Here is a 19,619-nt window from a genome sequence, read left to right as displayed (position 1 = left end):
ATGAAATGGTACCTGAAAGTAGTAAATAGGTCAATTTTAAAAGTCACAAATAAGGGATTAAATATTGAATTTACATGTGTGAATAAAAAAAACTGCAAAAAATACAATCAAATCAATTAAAAAATTATTTTTAATACTTGAAAACCCAACGACAATATTATTCTAATGTAAAACAAAATCATTATATATTATTGATTATAAACCAACAGACATCTCCCCAAATCTTTTTTTTTTTTATGAAACATTATTGTTAGCTAGTAGCTATCGTTGTTTTGACCATAGACATGACTATTTGTGTTGGTCCATCTCAGGGTGAAAGCTTAGCCATTGATTTTTGAAAAGATACACGCGTCGATAATATTTTGTTTATGACAGCTCTTTGAAAGTGGTAGCTTAGTCATAGGCAAGTTAACTACATGAAATTAACTTAATGTTATCACCACATGAAGTTAAGAATCCCTTGGACAACTCGTGTTTTTTTAAACTGCGACATATCTAGTTTAGTCATGTTTAGTTTTGTAAAAAGGTAGATATCAATTTCTTGATAGTATCATCTTAAAAGGGACCCTCTTCCCCTTGACTTAAATGCTTTGACCAACACAGAGGTCACTAGATTGTTAAACCAAAAAATAATACACTTTTTGCCAAAACTAGACATACTTCTTTTAACCCAGATGTATATGCACAACTGAAATACTCAAGACTAAGGATTCAGAAAGTGTATAATGTACCTATACTGCCTGTTGACGGTTAGAGCTGTAATGTGAAGTCACAGATTTGGGCTGAAGCCTTAAATACATTTAGAGGCTCTGCCCAATTAGACCCACTTTTATACTCTTGATCACTTTTGAATTCACCTTTGACACAAACCGTTTTATGATTAAGCAGAAACCAGCAATGGTTAAAATTAACTATGTGTTTTGCTTGACCACATCTATAACTTTACATTTATTTCTCTACAAATACAGGAGCATTCCATTAATTCAAATATCACTGAAAAGCAAATATCTGGGCTGTGTGTCTTCCATCCTTCTTGCTAAACAGATCAAACTTGTCAGGTTGCATGGGGTCAGCTGTGAACAATCCTGTCCATATCCAGCCACAAATTCTCTACTGGATTGAGATCTGAGCTTTGACTGGGCCCCTCCATAACATCCACCTTGTTTTCAACCCATCTCGCTGTAGCTTTAGCTGCAGATTGCACTATGCATGAAACTGTATCTACTATTACTAGTGTCATTTGTAATTAGCCTACATCATTCTGCTGATGATTTTAAACCTAGAAGAGTAGCAAGCAGGCAAAGATGCTCTAATTAATTAAGTGTGGCATGTTACGTTGATTATGTAAAAGGAACATCTGTAAACACTGAATTTACTGTACACAAGTTAGGTTTAGCATTTGGAGCAGATCTGAAAAGCAAAACATGCAAACACTACAAAATATGTCACATAATGCTCCTGGAGGCCCTTTGGTGGTGTTGGGGACCCAAGCAGCCGCTTGGCTTGCATACATGGCTTGGGCTCTGCTTCGGGTCGTTGTCTTGATGGAAAATAAATGTTCTCTGAAGCCACATTTCTTTTAGATGGAAACTGTCTTCCAGGATCTTGCTGCATTCATTTGACATTCTACCTTTGCAAGCCTCTAGGGCCTACTGCTGAGAAACACATTTACACACGGGCCATATTCCATCCATGTATTGATGATGAAGTTAACTGAACTCCATGGGATGTCAAGGCCTTAGAGATTATTTTGTATGGGAGTAGAGATGGACTCTGACCTGAACCTTCATAGTCACAAAGTCGGCCTTCTATCACCTGAAGAACATTAAAAGACTGATGTCTCAGCACGATCTAGAGAAACTCATATTTGCGTTCATCTTTAGCTGCATTGATTATTGCAGCAGCGTCTTCACAGGTCTGTCCAACAAATCAATCCTCCAGCTGCTGCTGATGTTCTCACTAAAACCAGGAAGATGGAGACATAACACCAGCTCTAAAGTCCCTACACTGGCTCCCTGTAGATCAGAGAATAGACTTTAAAATACTGTTAGTTTATAAATCACTGAATGGTTTAGCACCACAATGCATTAAAGATCTGCTGTTGTACCAACCTTCCAGATCCCTCAGGTTCTGGTTCTGGTTTTTCTTTGCATCCACAGAACCAGAACCAAACGAGGAGAAGCAGCATTCAGCTTCTATGCACCACAAATCTGGAACAAACTTCCAGCTGAAACACTGACTTCCTTTAAATCTTGACTAAAACCCAGCTGGTTAGAGTTTTATTTGAAACATAATCAATTACAAATTTAATGATGGTACTGACTTAATGTAATGTTTAGATTGTTGAGTCAATGTTGCATGGCTTAATGTTTTTGTGTTTGTTATGATGTAAAGCACTTTGAAATATATTGCAGCTAAAATGTGCTATACAAATAAAATATGATTGATTTGCATTGTGCCTCTTAAGCTAAATCCATTAATGCCGTCACCTTTGGTAATAAGGTCTTCATTAAATGAGATTTTAGTTCTCCTTTATTTGAGTGATACAAGATTCAATCCTGAACCCAATTTTATTTATTAAACTCTTACACACGGATGGAGGCAGAAAATGGGAAGTAATTCAGTTAATCAAAGTTAACATTTAATTCTGCATCCCATACTTGACAAGCAGCAACTCTCTGCTAATAATGTGCTCATATGCAAACATAATCAAGTGAGTGAGGTGAGCAGCAGTCCTAAGCCGCTCCGTGGAGGAACAGCGCCAGGAATTTGCTGAATGTTTCTGGTTTGTATCCTGCCAGGCCAGCTGGGACCTGAAAAGAAGAGCCTCTGTTAACATCAGTGTTCACCACCCACACCTCTTCTGATGCATGTAATGAAACCAGTTACAATATGGAGATGACTCTTCAACATGTGAAAAACATACTAGTTACAGACACTAAACTGGAAGCTGGATTTTCCTACCTTCACTTCTTTTCTCTTGATGAAGGGTCGTACCTTTGCAAAATCATACAGCTCAACATCTTCATCCAACCACGCCTACAGCGGACAAAAACACAGAGGAAAAACATTTAACTGAAGGTTAGGAATTAGTCTGCAGCTGGTTCCTGGAGTAACATCACCAAATAAAGCAGATGAAGTGGGTGCAGTTCACAGTCTTCCACTGCATCAGGACAGTTAACTTTTACTTATTGTTTTACCATATTTAAGGAGCAACTGATCTGAGCATAAAAGTTCAATGGTCTTGTTGTGCCTCCAAGTGGTCAAATAATTATTAGCTCAAATAATCAGAAAGCAGTTTGGGCAGCTGGAAACTGTCAGTAAGTAGGATTAGTTCTGGTATTCTGAGATAAGTGATTTTTCATCAGTGCTGACAGAGAGTCTGCACAGGGTAGCATGAGCTAGTACCATTACTACTGGGTCATTGCTCCAAGGTCTGAGTAGTACTTGAGAAAGTTCCATGGCAGTGACTAGACATGTCGCAGTCTCAAAAAACACAATTTGTCCAAGGGGTTGTTAGCTAGTGTCTCATAGTTGTGCCAATTACATAGAAGCTGATTTAGCATGTTGAAAAACAATACAGCGCTTGCTTGGCTTAGCTGGAGATCAAACTGACGCGCTACGGTGTGAAATGTTATGAGGATCAATGCTGGAGCAATATTTACTTAAAGCTGTGGATTTTCCTGTGCACCTCTGCTAGTGTGATGAGGTATAGCAACTCTAAAAGTTGGAAAAGTCTACATTGAATAGAGAATTATGCTCATGATTGTAGGATTGTGCCATTCATTGTGGCAGCATGTTAGGAGCTCTGTTACATTAATTCTGATTTTTTTCATTTTGTTGACTTGTTCATAATATTTTGGTTGAGGAATTGCATGTTAGGATAATTTTTGGATTTCAGCTTTTACATTTTTATGTTTGGACAGCTATGATGTGTAACTGCAGCAACAAGGTGTCATTTTTTACAGCTAGGAGCAACTGATTAGCATCTGACCTTTTGAGAGAGAGAGAGAGAGAGAGAGAGAGAGAGAGAGAGAGAGAGAGATAGATAGATAGATGTTCAAACCATCTCTTCCAAGATCATATCCAACATCTCTCTGCCAGATTTATCAATAACCTCTATTTAAAAAGATAAGAACCTCATTGAGATCTATAATCTCTTTTTCAAGAGTGACCCGTTTCTGACCAGGCAGGGATTTAAAGAGGAGCAGCAAAAGCAAATGAGGTGGATTAGCAGAGTTTTCTAACAACTAACGGTGTCATCCAGGACATGTTGCTGTGGAATATCATCTCTGCTGAACAGAAATTGAGCTATTAGAATGTCATAACACCATACAACAACGGCCGTCAGTCTCTCCACATTAACACTGAAAGCTACAGAGGATCTCAGCATAATTATCCACAATGACTCTGGATGATATGAGTTACAACAATGTTTAATTTTTCCTTTTTTAATAAATAAAGTGTTTATGAATTTAATTGTCACTTTTTCTTCTCACTTGCAAAATGACAAAATGTGAAAAAAAATTTCAGCTGAATGAACTCTGTTGGAATCAAAAACCCTTTTTCTATTTTTTAAAGCACAATTCTTTACACTTTAAATCCCACCTGACTCACAGATTTAACTCCAGTGTCCTGAATCATAACACTTCCATATTCGCAGCATTTTAACAGTAAACATGTCACCAAAAATGATTATTCAAACCTTTCCGTTTTAATCCGTCTTACAGAGACTGGCATTTTTTCTCTTTCCTTTACTTTGTAATGAGTCCATGGAAACTCCAGAGAACATTCAACCGACCTGATTCTTGATGCCGTCATCTCCAGAGAGATCCGTGGTGTTGAGCTGGAATACCAGGAACTGGAAAATTCTGCCGTTGGTCCCCACTGCCTGTACAGTTATGGGACGCTCCAACAGGCTCTGTGGCTGTGTCTGAGACACACACATACACATAAACGCACACACACGTTGTGTAAAACAGATGAATTATCAAGACTAAGGAGAAACAGTGAGCGCTCTGACAGTTTGGCCTGTGCGTTTCTTTCTATACCCTTACCCCGTACAGTTTGTGTGCACGTGCCAAAGCATTTCCAAAGGTGAACATGATCATCTTGGCTCTGAACTGCTCTGGGTGGAGCTGACAGTTAGGATCAGATGTCTCCAGGAAGTAAAGTGTGTGGGCATGAGGATAAGGGTATTCTCCCTTAAAACCTGAGCCAATGGGAGAGAGTTGATTACAACTGGACCAGCTGAGCTCCATCTCAGAGAAACCTGGAGAAGACTCACCTGTGCAGTTCATCTCCTCTTTGTACACACTAACTTGTTGAAGGTCGATGGTGGGTGAGACGGGATAGAAGCTTTCCAGGACCTGATCTGATGTCTCTAACACTTCCTGTTCCCCGCAGATCCGAGGAAGAGGATCCATGCTGCAGTGTAGCAAACCATTCCGACCTCTGATCTGGAACAGGTCCTCACCTGACAGGCAAGCAGGACACAGAGGATAGCTTAAAAAATTAAGCAACAACAGTCTGTGAGTTGACCCAGTTCCAGATCCAGGCATCGAGCGAGCGATAACCACACGATAACCCTGTACTCCACTCCTGAGTCTTTTGTTGCTGCTGTACTTCCTGTGCCAGTCAGACATGTTTCACTGATGTGAGGTTTACCTGCTTTAGTTCTGCATAGTGTCATATGATATAATGCTTCAGTTGCCTTGTCATTTACTCTGCTAAGATTATTGTTGTGCTAGATTTTTAGCTCTGAGTTGAATATTTAGCTTCAAACTAAGGATTGCTAACTAACCATTTAGCTTCAAAATAAATATTTTGCTTGTTAACTAAATATTTAGTCTGAAGTGAAATTAATTTTTAACTCATTATTTGACTTGCTAACTAAATATTAGCTTAAGCATTAGGCCTGCTGACTAAATATTTTGCTTGAAACTCACAGCATTTCCCCTACCACCATCCAGGGGGCGTCCCGTCCCCCTGAGAGGATCATGACATAGAGGAATTGTAGGAGTTCATAGTTAATCTTATAGATTTTCAAATTGAAAAATACTTTATTGATCCCAAAGGGAAATTAAATGCTGTTGTAACTCATCAATTTAGATTCTTCAAAGAGTTATTATAGATGGTGATGGATGTTGGCAGCAAAGATCTCCTGTAGCAGTCTGTATTACAGCAAATTTGAAGAAGAAGCCTCTGACTGAAGACACTGTTTTACCAAGACAAAGTGTCTTGGTAATAAAATTCTACCCATTCAGTCGCTGGCACAGGCTTGGTGAAGTTGGCCAAATGAAATGGCTTCATGTTTGTGTCATGCAGATATACCTCGTTTCCAGGTAGCTGCTAATGAGTAGTTCTCTGCAAGGATCCTCCTTCCAACAGCTGGGTGAGTGAGCTGCAGGGACCCACAGAGGTGCAGCAGATTGAGGAGCAGAGTGTTGCTAAAGAATACACACACAGGGAGAGTAAGTATATTACAATGTTGTTCTTTCAAAGGCTGAATTTTAAAGATCCCATGACCAGTTGCTGTTATGATGCATGATCTGATCATCTCAAACTAATAGTGTTACCCATATATTTCTAAGAATGAGTTCAGATTACAGTGCAAATTTGTGGAAAAAGCAGTAGACTCTTTTTAATCCAAAATGTTGAGTAAAATTCCAGCTTGTTTTCCCACGCTCTGTGTTGAAGTCCAAACCTGAAAGAGTTTTAGGGAAACATTTTAACACAATAAAATGAACAAGGGGCTTTTCTGCAGGGGAAGTGCTGAAGTCCACAGGTTACGTTAAACTAGGGCATGAATCAACTCGCATGTACAACACAAGATATCAAGACTTTTGCACAATTCAATGAACCACAAATCATTTGTGTTTAAGTGCTGGTTCATCTCAGTTGTATTTCAGTCTGTATTTCCTGTCTATGATGATAGTGGGCGAGTCAGATTTATATTTCTTTCTATTCAAAGACGTTCTTATCCTGATCTTTAGTTATTAAGTTGAGATGCTGATAATTATAATCACTTAAATTCAGTGGTGGAGAAAGTACTCAAAAAATGTACTTAAGTAAAAGTCAAAGTACCACATTAACATTTTACTTAAGTAAAAGTAAAAAAGTACTGGTTTTTAAAAATACTTAAGTATTAAAAGTAAAAGTACTTGCTGAATGCATTACCTAATCACTAATATTATTAAGTGTACTGATATGCCACAGATAAAACATGTTTTTATTGCGTTTACTCTGTAACATAGTTTAGACTTAGATATATGATTCTATGCATCATAATTTCAGGGATGGAAACATCTCGTCTCCTGTCCTAACATAACATAAACTTCACTTTTTTGCCACACATTTATTTTGAAAGAAATCCAACTGGCAGAGGAGGACATGGAACCAAGGAGCCTCGTAGCAGAGTTGTAGTCTAGACCACTGAACCCAAGACCAAATCAAAACCAGCACCCCGCGCTACATGACAATAACATTAAGTGCACCTATCAAAACTGCTTCTCAAATTGATCTGAAAGATTCACTTTCCCATCTAGATATTAAATACTTAGAGCTGAAATAAATTTAACCAGTGACAATTCAAACTCTTCTTCATTCTGTTTTGCTTTCATCTCTGTGCCACAATACACAGAGGTCTCCTGCCATCCCTAAAAAAGTAAGTAAGTAAAAAAATAACACCCTGAGCGGTTGCCCATATTGCCAATGTCAGAAATAATAATTGTCTGCACCATTAAACATAGCAATTAACAACGCTCAACTATGAACACTGTCCAAGGCCCAATAAGCAAGAAGTAACCAAGCAGGAGGAAGTAGAACCAAGCAGGAGGAGCACCGTGACTGTTCTCATCCTCCCTCCTGCTGCAACGTCTGCCACCATGACAGGTGATGAAAACAAAGAGCAATGATCATGCTCTGTGTTCTTATGTTCTTGTTTTATTTATTCACCAATTAAATATAAATATATTTTAATGAAATAAAATAGCTACTGCAGTGTACGCAGAGCATTACAAGAACAAAGAACGGCTCTCAGTGAGGCTTCAGTACTATAGGACTTGGTCAAGATCCGTCCAGAAGAATCGGATCGTCCATGAATGTCATATCACTATATTGCACTTTGGTCACAGCGTTGTCCCATATCTGCGACACCTCAGTCAAAACCCCCACACAGTAATTCAGCCGCATGAGTGACAACTTTTTTTCATCGCAGATGCAACATGTGTCTCAGTACAGCTAGCTTTGCTAGCATCACGTCCACAGAGCTTACCTTTCTTTAAGGTTTCCTTCAAGGTGACGTTAAAAATTGGACGAAGTCCCACCATCTGTGAAAGCGAAGCGCTGCTGATTTTACGTGTCGCCATATCTTATGATTTATGCAGCGCTATTATATTACTGACGATTAGAGGAAACCACTGCGCATGTCTGGAGCTCCGCGTGCGAGTAAAGGTGGAGCCGATGGGTGACAACAGACACTAAGTCACGTTATTGCTGGGATTTTACGGCGCCACCTTAAGACCCTGAACTTCACATTTTAACGGAAAAAAAGCGCAACGAGACTTGGATGTAACGAGTAACGCGACAGTTTTGTAGAAATGTAGTGAAGTAGAAAGTACAGATACTTACTGTAAAATGTAGTGGAGTAAAAGTAGAAAGTATCCATTATTAAATCTACTTAAGTAAAGTACAGATACACGAAAATTGTACTTAAGTACAGTAACGACGTACTTCCACTGCTTAAATTAGTTTTTTAAGTATATTTGTGTTTGGAAGAAACCAATCATGCTACAACATAGAGCAGGACCAATACGGTGAATATGGAGGATACTTTTCAAAGTTTAGTACAAATACCACGAGTACTTACCATTTTAATTATGACAATTCATTCTCAGTCAGAACCAGCCAATTTGTTCTGGAACGGCACTGACCGCTGACCAGCAGGTCAAATACTGGGAAAACAATTATCTTATGTTTAGTGAATAAATCTAAACTGAATTCACCCACTGCTTTAATTTGCTTGATGCAACAACAAACAGTATGTCATTAATGCACCTTATTTTAAGAGAAGCATAACAAAATAAGATTACAGACGTTTGGTTTGATTCATAAACAGGAGCAACCTGGAAATCTTTTCATTTTCTGGTGGGATATAAAACTACAACCACACCTGCAGAGCCTGCTATCCACTTTCTATTGATAATCCTTGATACCGATTTCTGTTTTTTAGTGTATCAGCCAGTTAATTCATCTCTACTTGTATGAGGGGTCAAAGTTCACTCTTTCAGGGAATATCAATGAACTGTTCTGACGCGTTACATGACCAGTACAGTTATCTGATGGTCTATAGGCAGATGTTTATCAGTAATAATCAGTGCTCTGGAACATCTCTCCATGATGCTTAAGTCTCAATATGCCTGAACAGAAAACCTTCCTCTCTAAATGGGTTCTGTTGTCTTTTCTTCTTATTCTCTTTATCCACATGTGGTGTGGTGAGTATGCTCAGGTCTTTTGTTTCCCCTTAAAAACAAAGTAGTTGGTTAGCAGTCCACTCTAATGTTGCCCCTTTACAATCATGTCCATTAATTAATCTTTTCATTTTGTGTCATTCATTCCTCATGAAAACAGAACAGAAATAATCTTCCATGGTTCAGAATGGTTTCCTGAAGGTTTTGAAAAAAATCCCACCTGTTTAGAATCAATCAAATTTTATTTGTACAGCACATTTCAGCAGCAAGGCATTTCAAAGTGCTTTACATCATTAAAATAAAAACAAAAATAAACAGTGAGAAAGAGGTAAAAAAATAAAAAATAAAAAAACATTACATCATTAAAACGTCGAAAAGAAAGAAAAATAAATTAAAAACATTAAAGACATAAAAACATGGAAGACATCAAAACCCACTCTAACCCTAATTTAGCCATAAGCAACTCTAAACAGGTGGGTTTTAAGTTGAGATTTAAAGGCACCCAGTGTTTCAGCTGTTTTACAGTTTTCTGGAAGTTTGTTCCAAATCTGTGGTGCATAGAAACTGAATGCTGCTTCTCCTCGTCTGGTTCTGGTTCTGGGGATGCAGAGCAGAACCAGAAGATCTGAGGGGTCTAGACAGTTGGTACAGTAATAGATCTTTAATGTATTGTGGTGCTAAACCATTCAGTGATTTATAAACTAACAGTATTTTAAAGTCTATTCTCTGAGCTACAGGGAGCCAGTGTAGGGACTTTAGAGCTGGTGTTATGTCTCCATCTTCCTGGTTTTAGTGAGAACATCAGCAGCAGCTGGAGGATTGATTTGTTAGACAGACCTGTGAAGACGCTGCTGCAATAATAATGCGGCTAAAGATAAATGCATGGATGAGTTTCTCTAGATCGTGCTGAGACATAAGTCCTCTAATCCTGGAAGATGTTCTTCAGGTGATAGAAGGCCGACTTTGTGACTGTCTTTATGTGGCTCTGAAGGTTCAGGTCAGAGGTCAGAGTCCATCATTACTCCCCAGGTTTTGTTCTGATCGCTGGTTTTTAGTTGTAATAACTGAAGCTGTGCATTGACTCTAGTTTGCTCCTCTTTAGGTCCAAAAATAATAACTTCAGTTTTGTTTCTGTTCAGCTGGAGAAAGTTTTGGCACATCCACACATTGATCTGTTCTGAGCATCTATTCAGTGATTGGATGGGTTCAGAGTCACCTGGTGACATCGTGATGTAAAGCTGTGTATCATCCGCATAATTGTGGTAGCTAATCCTATGTCCTGTTATAATCTTAGCCAGTGGGAGCATATAAATATTGAAAAGAAGGGGTCCTAGGATTGAACCTTGGGGTACCCAACATGTGACCTTTGACCTCTCTGATGAGAAGTTTCCGATTGAAACAAAGAAATCCCTGTTCTTTATGTAAGATTCAAACCAGTTGAGCACTGGACCGGAGAGTCCGACCCAACTCTCCAGTCGATTCAGTAAAATGTCGTGGTCAACAGTGTCGAAAGCTGCACTGAGGTCCAACAGAACCAGCACTGTGGTTCTCCACAGTCTGTATTTATATGGATGTCATTGAACACTTTTACAAGGGCCGTCTCCGTGCTGTGGTGAGCACGAAAACCAGACTGGAAGGAGTCAAAGCAGTTTGTTATTGTTAGGAAGTTATTTAATTGTTTAAAAACAGCTTTTTCAATAATTTTGCTGATGAATGGGAGGTTGGAGATCGGCCTGTAATTCTGCAGTAGTGATTTGTCCAGATTGTTTTTTATAAGTGGTTTGACTGCTGTTTTCAAAGCCTGGGGGAAAACACCTGAAGAGAGCGATGAGTTACTATTTGGATCAGATCATTAGCAACACAGGACTTTCTTAAAGAAATGTGTGGGTAGGACATCCAGACAGCAGGAACTGGAGCTTAATTGACTTATAATTTCTTCTAGGTTTTATAATTTAGTAGTTGAAATTGGGTCATTTTTCCTGCATTTGTTTTGTTTGGGCACAGCATTGGTACTGTCTTTGGAGTGGATGTGCAGATTAATCCTCTGATCTTTTGAAAAGAACAAAAGAAACTTGAAAACTTGTTGCGGCATAGATTGAAGTTCAGGTGGCAACGTCATTGGAGGATTTGTGAGCCTGTCAACAGTGGCAAATAAAGCTCGAGAGTTGTTAGTGTTTTTGTTTATGACATCTGCAAAGAAAGCCTCTCTGGCATGTTTTAGTGTTGTGTGATAGTTACATAGTCTTTCCTTGTAGATGTCATAATAAACGTGCAGTTGACCTTTACGCCATTTCCGTTCGGCCCTGCAGCAGAGTTGTCTTGCAGATTGAACTGTTTGTGCATTTCTCCATGGAGATTTCTTCTTACCAGTCACAACCTTCACTTTAGTGGGGGCAATGTAATCAATGATATCTGAAAGTTTGCACTGAAAATCATCCACCAACTTATCTACGTCACTATAACTTAAGAGTGAGGAAGAAGAGTAGATTTGATTAAATGTTTCTGCTGTGTTTTCTGTGAAAGTACGTTTTGTGATAGTAGCTTTTTGTCCAAGTGGGTTAACGGATAAAAACTGTCAAAGAAAACAGCAAAATGATCCGACAGGCGACATCAGTTACAGAGACATTGGAAATATTCACACCCTTACTGATAACCAGGTCCAGTGTGTGTCCCTGAGTGTGTTGCTTGTTTGACATGTTGTGTTAAACCAAAACTCTCTAATATATTAAAGAGCTTTTTTGGGGTTGTCAACATGAATGTTGAAATCACCGACAATTATTAATAATAATCAATACATATGAGAGATAGAAGCTCATTCAAGTCCGTAAAGAAATTTTCCACATATGTTGGTGTTTTGTATAGAGTTAGTGTCAAAGTTCGTTTGTGGCCTTTTACCTCGATTCCAAGATATTCAAAAGACATAAAATTACCCAAAGAGATTTTACTAGTTTATGGTATTCTTAAATATTGAAGCCACGCCTCCTCCTTTTTTGTGTTTTCTATTTTCACTTAAAAAATTGTACGTAGGAGGCGTTGATTCAATTAGTACGATTGCTTCATTATTGTCATTCAGCCATGTTTTTTGTAACTGTTCTTGTAGTGATCCGGACAGGTATTGTCCTGCTATGCAATGTTGGGGGGCCAGACACATTCTGGAGGAAGACGGGTGTAAGGATAATATCTGGACCCCGGTCTCAGACCTCAGAAATGCAGAGTGCTGGATCTTCAGGGAGGTCAGAGGCAGGTGGCTTAGATGAAGTGAGAGTCGTGCCGAGGCGAACCTGTTGATCCATACTATCCAGCTAGGAGGAGAAAGAGTCCGTCCGTCTTTCTCTCTGACCTGAATTCTCCACCAGCATTTTCAGGCGGCTCAGGTGCAGCCCGACTCTCTTTAGTGATTCACTTCCTGAGAAACTCTGATCTTGTGAATGAGTGTAGGAGCAGAGAGGGAGGGGGGAAGGAGAAGGGAGGGTGGAAAGATATGGGATGGGGGAAGGAGGAGGGGAACCAGTCATTCTGTTCACAGCCGATGTTTTATCAGTTTGTATTGGAATAGTTTGTTCTTGATATGCGGAGGGCTCCATCCTAGTCAGACATCCTTGAGCCTGTTCTTCTGAAGCGATGGTCACATTGTTGATCTTGTTGATAAAATGAAAAATGTTTGCAGTGAGCAGCCTTATTCCGTGTTTGTCAAGATTGCGTCCTCCTCTTCCAAAGAGGTGAAAGCGCTGCCAGTAGATCCAGAGGTTATCGATGAAGGTCACTGAGCTGGCAGAGCAGGTTTTAATCAGCCATTTGTTTATCATAAGCAGCCTGGAATGTTTTTCGTCTCCCCATTGAGGTTGTGGAATTGTTTTTAATTTTCCCATAGTGTCCAGAAGAATATTAAAGTCCTTTTTCAGAATCTCGGATTTTTGCTTTGCCAGATCATTGGCTCCAACATGCACAACTAAAGTCTCAATGTTTGGCTGATCAGTGGTTAGAGAGAGCACTTTGCGGGTCAAATCAGATACAGTGTCACCAAGAAAAGAAACCACTCTTGTTTTCTTGGGATTACAAACATGACTGATTCCATTTACTGCCTCATCTCCAACAATCAGCACTCTTGGCATACCTTTCGTCTTCCTGGTGGTCACTTTGTCCTTCGGAGCTTTGTGCGGTGGATGCGTTGGTTTAGCCTCATTGCTGATGTTTGAAGGTGGGTTTTCACTCAGAGGCTCAGGCTGAAGTGCAGAAAATCTGTTTTTCAGTGGGATTCCCACGGAGTCAGGATGTTTTGAGGCTCGGGCTGGTCGCTTTGTCCTTGGGAGTGGGCTCGGTGTAGTCGTTTTGGTTCCAGCTGCTTGTTTGCTATTCTTTGGCGGAGCAGGTGTTGAGGTTGAAGGTGGGTTTCGGCTCATTCATCCAGGTGAGGGGTTCTCCCCGTTAGTCGTCTCATGGGATCTGCAGTGTGAGACTTTTGTTTCGGCTTGGCTCCCTGAGCGATCCAGGGTGAGCTGCTTGGTGCGGGGTGTACGACCTCTCCGCTGATTTGAGGAAGAGTTGTTTCATATCCACAGGTAGCGTTGATCTCAAAGTTCACCTCCAGCCGTTGAATCTTTGTTTCTAAAAACTGAAGTCGTTGTAGAATACTGCTAATGTCCTTGGGGTCGAACGGGGGCATTTTGCCCTAGTTCAACTTGGAGGTGAAGAAAAGTGAGGTAAAAATAAAAGTGAGAAAATCTCCCGGTCTTTAGGTTTGAAGTAATCCAGTTATGATGTCGATGATGTGAATAAAACCATAAAAATTGTGACTTTAAAAATAATTCACAAGCAAAGTTATCAGTAAGGACGGGAGAGAGCAGGATAAGCTGTTCCTCCTTCAGCTGCCAGAGGCAGAATATTCAACTGCGTACTCAGCATCTCAACCCCTTTAATAAGTGAGCCTACCTGTATTTCTCCTTTCTCGGCCGTGGCTCCGTTGTGTCCCAGAACCGTGAGTGTTTGATGGCGTTCTGCACGCGCTCGTCCTGGTCGGGCAGCTGGTTTTCAGGCTTTGCAGCCAGAGAGATGAGGTGAGGCAGAGGACCAGGTCTCACGTGGGTTTTGGTCAACCACGCAGCCTGGCGCACACCTAGAACACATGTGAAAAGGAAGGAGTTTTGCTGGAATAATCTAATCACAGGTCAGCCTTGATGCTTCATCCTGATTTTAGAACCAATAGTTTATCAAGTAATAAAACCTTGCCTATTTCCAGAAATGTTTCCACATTAAAATCACAGTTCAACTTTTATAGTGTTTACAATGCATTTAATAAACTTCATTGCATATATTTAAGTACAACTTGATAAACACAATGCTATGTTAAAGGCTTTAAATATCTTATTTTCCTTATAGGTAGTATTAATAATTATTAAAAAGTTCTGTTATTTTTCACAGCACTATGTGATTAAAAAAACAGCAACATGTTCTGATAAATGTAGCTGATCAGAACAAAAAACCCCATTCATAAATCCAACACTTTTTTACATGAACAGCTAGGTCTGCTACATAACACGTTTGACAGTTCGCCCTCTCAAATTTCAATAGACCTTTATTTCTAGCGAATATCTTTCGCTGGAACTGGAAGACCCTTTAAATATCCCAAATTAAAAAACAAAACACCCGAAACAACAAATAAAATTGATCATGAAGTCTCCGTAAACAGATTTCCCCTTCAAAAAATGGGCTAGTTGAGAAATATGGAACTGCGGTAGCCGCCTGTAGAAAGCTAGCCGCCTCTTCGAAAATGACAGTAAAGCCAGCCCGCACTCGATTTTCACGTGCGCCACGACACAAGACGTTACGGCACCCAAATTTACGAGCTGCTTTCAGAGTAAAAGCTCACATCCGGTTCATGTTCGATCTACTGCAAGTAGGTTTCCAGCGGCTTCAAGTTTAGACTTTGAATTTATGCAGTTGCAAAAAGAAACAATGTATCGGAAATAATTCTGGGTGGCAGAGGGACACCTTTGGAACACAACCAGCAAATGTCAACTATCCATCCATCCATCCATCCATCCATTTTCTTCCGCTTATCCGGGGTCGGGTCGCGGGGGCAGCAGCTTCAGAAGAGAGGCCCAGACTTCCCTCTCCCCAGCCACTTCTTCCAGCTCCTCCGGAGGAATCCCAAGGAGTTCCCAGGCCAGCCGAGAGATATAGTCCCTCCAGCGTCCCTCCTCTCTCCTGGTGGGACGTGCCCGGAACACCTCACCAGGGAGGTATCCAGGAGGCATCCTTACCAGATGCCCGAGCCACCTCAACTGGCTCCTCTCGACGTGGAGGAGCAGCGGCTCTACTCTGAGTCCCTCTCGGATGACCGAGCTTCTCACCCTATCTCTAAGGGAGAGCCCAGCCACCCTGCGGAGGAAACCCATTTCGGCCGCTTGTACTCGTTCTTTCGGTCATGACCCAAAGCTCATGACCATAGATGAGGGTGGGAACGTAGATCGACCGGTAAATCGAGAGCTTCGCTTTTTGGCTCAGCTCTCTCTTCACCACAACGGACCGGTACAGCGCCCGCTTCACAGTAGACGCTGCCCCAATCCGCCTGTCGATCTCCCGCTCCCTTCTTCCCTCATTCATGAACAAGATCCCCAGATACTTAAACTCCTCCACTTGAGGCAGGACGACCCCCCTGACCCGGAGAAGGCACTCTACCCTTTTCCGGCTCAAGACCATGGCCTCGGATTTGGAGGCACTGAGCCTCATTCCGGCCGCTTCACACTCGGCTGCGAACCACTACAGTGAGAGCTGCAGATCACGTTCCGATGAAGCCAACAGGACCACATCATCCGCAAAAAGCAGAGATGCGATCCTAAGGCCACCAAAACGGATCCCCTCAACACCTCGGCTGCGCCTAGAAATTCTGTCCATAAAAGTAATGAACAGAATCGGTGACAAAGGGCAGCCTTGGCGGAGTCCAACTCTCACCGGAAACGAGCCCGACTTACTGCCGGCAATGCAGACCAGACTCTGACACCGGTCATACAGGGACCTGACAGCCCGTATCAAAGGGCCCTGTACCCCATACTCCCGGAGTACCCCCCAAAAGGCCTCCCGAGGGACACGGTCGTACGCCTTCTCCAAGTCCACAAAACACATGTAGACTGGTTGGGCGAACTCCCATGCACCCTCCAGGACCCCGCTGAGGGTGTAGAGCTGGTCCAGTGTTCCACGACCAGGATGAAAACCACACTGCTCTTCCTGAATCCGAGGTTCAACCTAACCGACGGACCCTCCTCTCCAGGACCCCTGAATAGACCTTACCAGGGAGGCTTAAGAGTGTGACCCCCCTGTAATTGGAGCACACCCTCCGGTCCCCCTTTTTAAACAGGGGGACCACCACCCCAGTCTGCCAGTCCAGGGGAACTGCCCCCGATGTCCATGCGATATTGCAGAGTCGCGTGAGCCAACACAACCCTGCAACATCCAGAGCCTTGAGGAACTCCGGGCGGATCTCATCCACCCCCGGGGTCCTGCCACCGAGGAGCTTTTTCACCACCTCGGCGACCTCGTCCCCAGAGATTGGAGAGCCCAACCCAACGTCCCCAGGCTCAGCTTCCTCAACAGAAGGCATGTTGGTGGGATTGAGGAGGTCTTTGAAGTATTCCGCCCACCGGCCCACAACGTCCCGAGTTGAGGTCAGCAGCACACCATCCCCACTATAAACAGTGTTGGTGCTGCACTGTTTATAGTGCAGCACCGGATGGTGGACCAGAATCGCCTCGAAGCCGTACGGAAGTCTGAGGCCATGGAGAAGTCTGTCTCCATGGCCTTTCCAAACTCCTCCCACGCCCGAGTTTTTGCAACCCGAGCCGCATGCCGTTTCGCCCGCCGGTACCCATCAGCTGCTTCTGGAGTCCCACAGGCCAAAAAGGCCCGGTAGGACTCCTTCAGCTTGACAGCATCCCTCACCCCCAGTAGAACAAGGGAGTCCCCAGGAGGGGCACTCTCCAGTACCCCCTCTAAGGACTCCAAGAAGGGTGGGTAATCCGAACTGCTGTTTGGCCCGTAAGCACAAACAGTCAGAACCCGTCCCTCCACCCGTAGGCAGAGGGAGGCTACCCTCTCGTTCACCGGGGTGAACCCCAACGTACAGGCGCCCAGATGGGGGGCAACAAGTATGCCCACTCCACCCCGGCACCTCTCACCGTGGGCAACTCCAGAGAAGAAGTACGTCCAGCCCCTCTCAAGGAGACTGGTTCCAGAACCAGAGCCATGTGTCGAGGTGAGGCCGACTATTTCTAGCCAGAACCTCTCAGCCTCGCACACTAGCTCTGGTTCCTTCCCCACCAGAGAGGTGACGTTCCACGTCCCAAGAGCCAGCTTCTGCAGCCGAGGATCAGACCGCCAGGGTCCCCTCCCTCGGCTGCCGCCCATAGCACAATGCACCCGACCCCTTTGGCCCCTCCGACAGGTGGTGAGCCCATCGGAAGGGGGACCCACGTCTCCTCTTTGGGCTGAGCCCGGCCAGGCTCCGTGGGTAAAAGCCCGGCCACCAGGCGCTCGCCATCGTGCCCCACCTCCAGGCCTGGCTCCAGAGTGGGGCCCCGGTGATCCGCGTCCAGGCGAAGGAACGCCAGATCCAAAGTTTGTGTCCATCATAAGGGGTCTTCGGGCTGCGCTTCGTCTGGTTCCTCACCTAGAACCTGTCTGCCTTGGGTGACCCTACCAGGGGCATAAAGCCCCAGACAGCATAGCTCCTAGGATCATTGGGACACTCAAACCCCTCCACCACGATAAGGTGGCAGCCCAAGAAGAGGTCAAATGTCAACTACATATGTTTAATTCCAAAATAAAAGCCTTTTCCCCCTTAAGTTGCCGTGCTTTTATTTTAAAACTAAACATCAGATCGGGTTGATATTTGCTGGTTGTGTTCTAGAGCTGTCCCTCTGCAACCGAGAAGTGAGAGAAGTCACTACAGAGTTTAAGCAATAAACACGGCAACTTTGGGGGGCGGTGGATAAAAACGTGCTTTTAATAGGGTTTTATTTTGGAATTAAACATCAGATCCGGCATGGTGGTTGTGTTCCAGAGGTGTCCCTCTGCCACCTAGAAGTGAGAGAAGTCGCTAGAAACAGAAAGTTTTTCAGTATTGCTTAATTTCCCCAATTATTTCCGACACATTATTTCTTTTTGCAACAGCATAAATACAAAGTCTAAACATGACGCCGCTGGAAATCTACTTGCAGTAGCTCAACCATGAACCGGATGTGAGCTTTTATTGTGAACGCAGCACGTAAATGGGGGTACCGAAATGTCTTGAGCTGTCGCGCACGTGAATATCGTATGCGGGCCAGCTTTTCGAAGAGGCAGCTAGCTTTACGGCAGTCCAAGGGGAATACTTTTGACATCCAGTTTTTGTTAGTTAAAAACACCAAAAAAACAAGCAATCATGAAGGTGGAAATTATCCAGCTCGTTTTAATTTATTATGCTGTTAATTGATTCACTGCTTGTTGTGACAGACTTATTAATAGCTTGTTTTAAGGCAGTCAAACAATAGCAGCCTACCTTCCAGTATGCTGGTCCTCTGGTTGAATACATAGCACGGTTTGTCTTTATACAGCGCCATCTCCTGAGCGGGTGGAGACCTGTAATACCTCGGGTCCTTGAAGCTCATCTCCCATGGAGGAAAAACTGGCTTAGCCAGGCCGGGGACATAGTGCATTCGATCCCCGTAAGTCACCATGTCCAGTCCCGGGATTTCCACCTTCTCCCTGGGTTTCTTCTGAGGGGGTATCCTGGCTGCCAAGCAGCGGCTGACTCTCAGGTTCCTCCGAGTCTGAAGGCTGCTTGGTGCTCCATGTGCGGACAGCTTAGAAGCATTCAGGAAAACATTTGGAGAAAATAGAGAAACTGTCGCTTTTAAATAGCGTGTCGCTTCTGGGAGCATGATGCGGTCCAACTTCTTCGGTGTTCGGAAGATTAAAAATTCTTTTGATAACTGTGGCCTTCACTAAAAGACTAAAATGCTTTCAGGTGGCCGCCATGATGGCATTTCTTCATCAGCTGCTGCTGGTTACAGGAGCCTTTAGCGCCCCGTACAGGACTGGGGCGTTACACATAACCTACGGAGGCCGTTCTCCCTAAATTATGGAAGTCTGATCCAGAAAACCTTATGTATAATT

The 19,619-nt window shown here is 42.8% G+C and overlaps 1 protein-coding gene across 1 annotated transcript; it reads right to left on the bottom strand.

The window, feature by feature from the left end:
• Positions 1-2,551: 2,551 nt before the first annotated feature.
• mrpl37 (mitochondrial ribosomal protein L37) lies at positions 2,552-19,524 on the bottom strand. Its single transcript, XM_008433583.3, has 8 exons — positions 19,003-19,524; positions 14,400-14,583; positions 6,334-6,449; positions 5,288-5,476; positions 5,058-5,212; positions 4,802-4,933; positions 2,965-3,039; positions 2,552-2,813 (listed from the first exon to the last, which is right to left on the bottom strand). The coding sequence occupies exons 1-8, from the start codon at positions 19,382-19,384 to the stop codon at positions 2,736-2,738; spliced, it is 1,311 nt and encodes a 436-aa protein (XP_008431805.1). The 5' UTR covers positions 19,385-19,524; the 3' UTR covers positions 2,552-2,735.
• Between the last annotated feature and the right edge of the window lie 95 nt (positions 19,525-19,619).

The sequence above is a fragment of the Poecilia reticulata genome, chromosome 17 (genome assembly GCF_904066995.2).
Source record: "Poecilia reticulata chromosome 17, P_reticulata-male-v2, whole genome shotgun sequence".
NCBI lineage: Eukaryota > Metazoa > Chordata > Actinopteri > Cyprinodontiformes > Poeciliidae > Poecilia > Poecilia reticulata.
The sequence above is the reverse complement of the archived record's forward strand: the minus strand, read 5'-3'. Positions and strand labels throughout refer to the sequence as shown.